At 35.4% G+C, this 4,113-nt stretch overlaps 1 protein-coding gene across 3 annotated transcripts in view; it reads right to left on the bottom strand.

Annotated features, from left to right (window-relative positions):
* Window positions 1–691: 691 nt before the first annotated feature.
* CAMKMT (calmodulin-lysine N-methyltransferase) overlaps window positions 692–4,113 on the bottom strand; it is a 455,076-nt gene continuing 451,654 nt past the window's right edge. For all 3 annotated transcript variants that reach the window (XM_061625416.1, XM_061625417.1, XM_061625418.1), the window contains one exon: window positions 692–3,115. In XM_061625416.1, coding sequence (XP_061481400.1) covers window positions 3,038–3,115 — 78 coding nt within the window. In that variant the 3' untranslated portion in view covers window positions 692–3,037. The remainder of the gene's footprint in view (window positions 3,116–4,113) is intronic.

Genomic DNA, 4,113 nt, shown 5'->3' with positions numbered 1-4,113 from the left:
TTCAGAACATGAAAGGGAAATCATTGTTCTCATTTTATCATTGTGTGTGCATGACATTCACAAACGGGGGAAAAACCCACCCCCTTAATATCGCTTGCTTGTAACATCACCTCCCAAGCCTCATCTGCAAGTCTCTTTTTCTATGAAATAATTTGCATACCCCCCCAAAATTATGTTATTCTTGTTAAGGAAGCCATTGTCAGAAAAAACCACTCTGAATTTATTTGGCCTTTAGTAGTCACATGCAGGTCAATACTCATTTCATAACGATTTATTCTATTTCCTGTAACTTTTACTTGTGTCTTCAGTATGACTATTTAGTTGTCACTGACATCAGAGTCCTTCCTAGTGCAGCTTATGACGAGAGGTTCATAAGCTGCCATTTCAATATGAATGAGGCTTTCCTTCAGCTGCCTGTAAGCCTAAGAGAAAACTTGCACCGGTGTATTGTTTCCATTGGTTGTCAGCCCTTATACAGTGGTTTACATCTTCAGAGCATTTTTAATACATTCGCTCATTCATTTCAGCTTGCATTCAAGCAACCTACCAGAATGTACCACTTACACACCTTTGGGTTTAACGGTGGCAAGAAAGATTATACATATTGCAGTTAAAGTAGGATTGAATATATGCTACCAGGTTTATGATTACATTTATTTTTAATAAATATTATTTCATTTTATGGGAACATCATTACAGTTACATGTACAGATTTTGCAAGCTTGTAAGTTTTTAAAAATATTTATTAACATTTTTGGAAGTAGAAACACCATCCAAATGTTTGTCAACAACTATTCTAGTGTAAAAGAAAATATCAGAAGGGGCATCCCACAATAAAACATGTTCCAAAAATACCACCTCTATTATTTTTCTTACAGTAGGGATCCAAAAGGAGGAATGAAGCAAAATGTTGATGTTATACAATGATCGTAAACAGCAAATGCTACAGTCTAGGCCCCCTAGTCCTTTCATCAATTATATGCATGAGCAATTTAGCTTCACCATTCAGCCTCAATGCATAAATGTTTGCAGGATCGTGTTCTTAAGACCCCTTCAATTAAACCCTTATGGGATAATAGCCTGCATTTGAGACACCAGCTTGTACTGACATGACAGGCAGGGAAAAGAAACAAACAACAATAATTAGTTGTTCATTTTGATATACTTGTTATCTCCTCAGAGGAAAAAAAGAGAGCAATAATTTCCAGGGTCATCAGATAAAGTTGGCATGTTTATTTGTCCTGTTTTTAAACACTTTTGCAGAAGATTTATGCTTCAGCTGATTTTTGTTTATCTATTATGAGATTTCTGTTGAATACATACCTTGTTGGTATATATGTACCTATGAATACATACTGATTGAACGGAGAGTTCCATCTGTAACAAACCTCCGCCATCTCTGCATTCTTATCATTTCTTAGCAGAAATCCCATGCAGTAAGAGTCTCAATGTGAAATCCATAAAATCCATAAAAGGAAATCTACCACTGAAATACTAGGATAAATGGCTGGTTTGCATTGCCCCTGGTCTTTATCCAACACTGAGAATAGACTGCTGTTTTATCAAAAGAGGAATAAATTGCTGTTATTGTGATGTTAGCCCATCACTTGGCATTGCAATTCAGGTTTTTGTGAGAAAGAAATGTATGATCTAACTGCGACTTGACCTGTGCCTTCTGGGATCCATATAGGTGCTCTAATGGAGCATAAAAAGTGCTGAATACAAGTACATGCAAACTGGTGGTGAAGAAACACATTTGAGGAGAGCAAGGAAGGGAACAGGACTTTTGTGTACCACTGTTTGTTCAATGAAGATGAAAAGCAGCAAACCAAAAGGTAATTATTTTAATGCATTTCACCAATAAATTGCACAGTGGACTGCATTAATATTTTATACTGCAAGGGGTCCTTTTTAAAACCAGGTTTTAAAAAAGGTTATTTGGATTTGATAATTTTTAAAATTTAGGCTGTGAACATCTGAGAGTGGCAATTCCAAAAATTGGTGAGAAAACAAACCCAAACAGTATTGTCTTGTGCTTTGAAAGGCAGGTATTGTTTCTGGAATGTAAATGCTAACTAAATATGTGAATTATGTTAGCTTAAATAAGATTTGAAAATATTTGGGTGAGTGGCGGGGGGGCAGAGAGGGATGGGGCAAAGGAAATCCCACAGTTGCTATAGCATTCAAAATTGCTCAGGCAAGGATCTATCTTTAACAAGAGGTCTGTGGAACAGTTGCAGTTAGATTTCAGTACTGATAAAGCCTCACTTCTCATTCATACCCAGAGCACTCTTCTTGTACCTAAACAGATAATAAGTACTCAGCACACTCCCCCTTCTTGACACAACACACTGAGACTAATCACACATAATTGGAGAGGAGGAGCAGAGGGTTGGCCAAGGCATTGTGTCCAGAGGACAAATGGTCAGTTTATGAGGCTTTGGTTTGGCAGTAATTTCTTATACATCTACAGGGAAAGGACCAAAAAAAAAAATCCTGTTGTCAAAAAACATTAGCAAAGCAAGTTTGAAGCACTTCACTCTGAAAGGGGAAGGAAAACCCAGAAGGCAAATTTCAAGAATAGCACAAGGGAGAAGGGATGGGGGGAAATCAAAATATATCATGAGGCTATATAGAATATGATGTGATGTGTAGGCTGTCCAACTATTATCCAGTACCTCTTTCCTCACGTACAAGAAACAATGATAAATCCGTTAGTATTTTACAGCTGGTCGAACACAGCCACAGACCATATGCTTTCGGATATAATAGGAAAGGCTGTTTTTGTGGAAATGAAGAATCTGGGTGCGTGATGATAGTCACAAGTGGAGAGAAATGGAGCTCTTTTAAGGCTTCAAGTCTTATCAGACTTACTTTTTAATAAAACAGACACACAAGTTCTAAGACTGATATACTATTTGGCTTGGGGGTCTCTCTTCTCAAGAAGTGATGAAAACTTTTGATCACTTTGGTTATATTCTAACCCCCCCCCCCCGCACTACCACTATTTGGAATAAAAACATATCAATCACATATTCTATAAATGTTTGGTTAGGATTAGAAGAAATGGGTAGTGGAGGTTTTCATCATAAATATCTTTTTCTTCTTTTTTCAACTGCAAATTGTAAAAAGAGACAGAGAATAGCAATATTAGAATATTTGAATGACACAGACACAAAATCTTATTCACTAAGTCTGTTTTTCGACTGAGTATTAGAAAGGGTTATACTGCTTATAGTGACAATTACAATTAAGTGTCAAACAGTACCACAATTATTGGATAGTATCATATCTATCATAATTTTACAAGTTCATTTTTTTCTAGTTGTATGACAAAAATTACTCATGGTGAAAATGTGTGCATCATAAAAAAATACAAGTAATTGATTCATTCAGTTGATTTGAGTTAGTTCTGATTAGTCTGATATCTGAAATATATGAAAGCTAAAACTGTAGCTTAAAAGTATAAAACGTCAAGACTTATAAGAGACTTATAGCATTTAAGATCACCAGCCATTTAAGGACTCCTGTAATACTTTTTACACAACAAAACATTTCATCTGGGCCAGCTGGTTCAAAGGCCATAATGCAGCTCTGAGGGGTTTATGTAGTAATCATGTACAATTCAAAAATTATTCTCTTAATACAGAATTAGTACAGCCCATTCTTGGTTCAAAAATTATTTGGACCTCACCAACTCACACACAATGTAAAACGAATTTGCTTTCAAAAGAAATATTAATTTAGGCAGATGTGTGGAAATAGTTTATTTACCAAAGAATTACATTTGGCATCTGAAAATAGAGTATTTACCAAAGAATTAAACAAATTCTTACAGTACAAATTGAATTCAAGCAGCTAATCATACCTGTCTGAAATCTCCAGTAAAATTTAGAAATCTTCAATGAAACAATTTCCTCATTCATATTGTGTGTGCGTGTATAACTAACACAAATCTGAAAGCTACAAGGAAAGGAAAATTTCCATTCCATTCTTTCCCATTCATTCAAACAAGTTTCTTTCCTCTTTAATAAGAGTTACATTTTTAGCTGGGTCTTGGTATAATAATTACCAATGTTTTATAGATATGGGTGTTTTCATATCCTATTCTTT

Source organism: Rhineura floridana, chromosome 4, assembly GCF_030035675.1.
Source record: "Rhineura floridana isolate rRhiFlo1 chromosome 4, rRhiFlo1.hap2, whole genome shotgun sequence".
In the NCBI taxonomy this organism is placed as follows: domain Eukaryota; kingdom Metazoa; phylum Chordata; class Lepidosauria; order Squamata; family Rhineuridae; genus Rhineura; species Rhineura floridana.
This window is presented reverse-complemented; position numbering and strand designations above follow the sequence as displayed.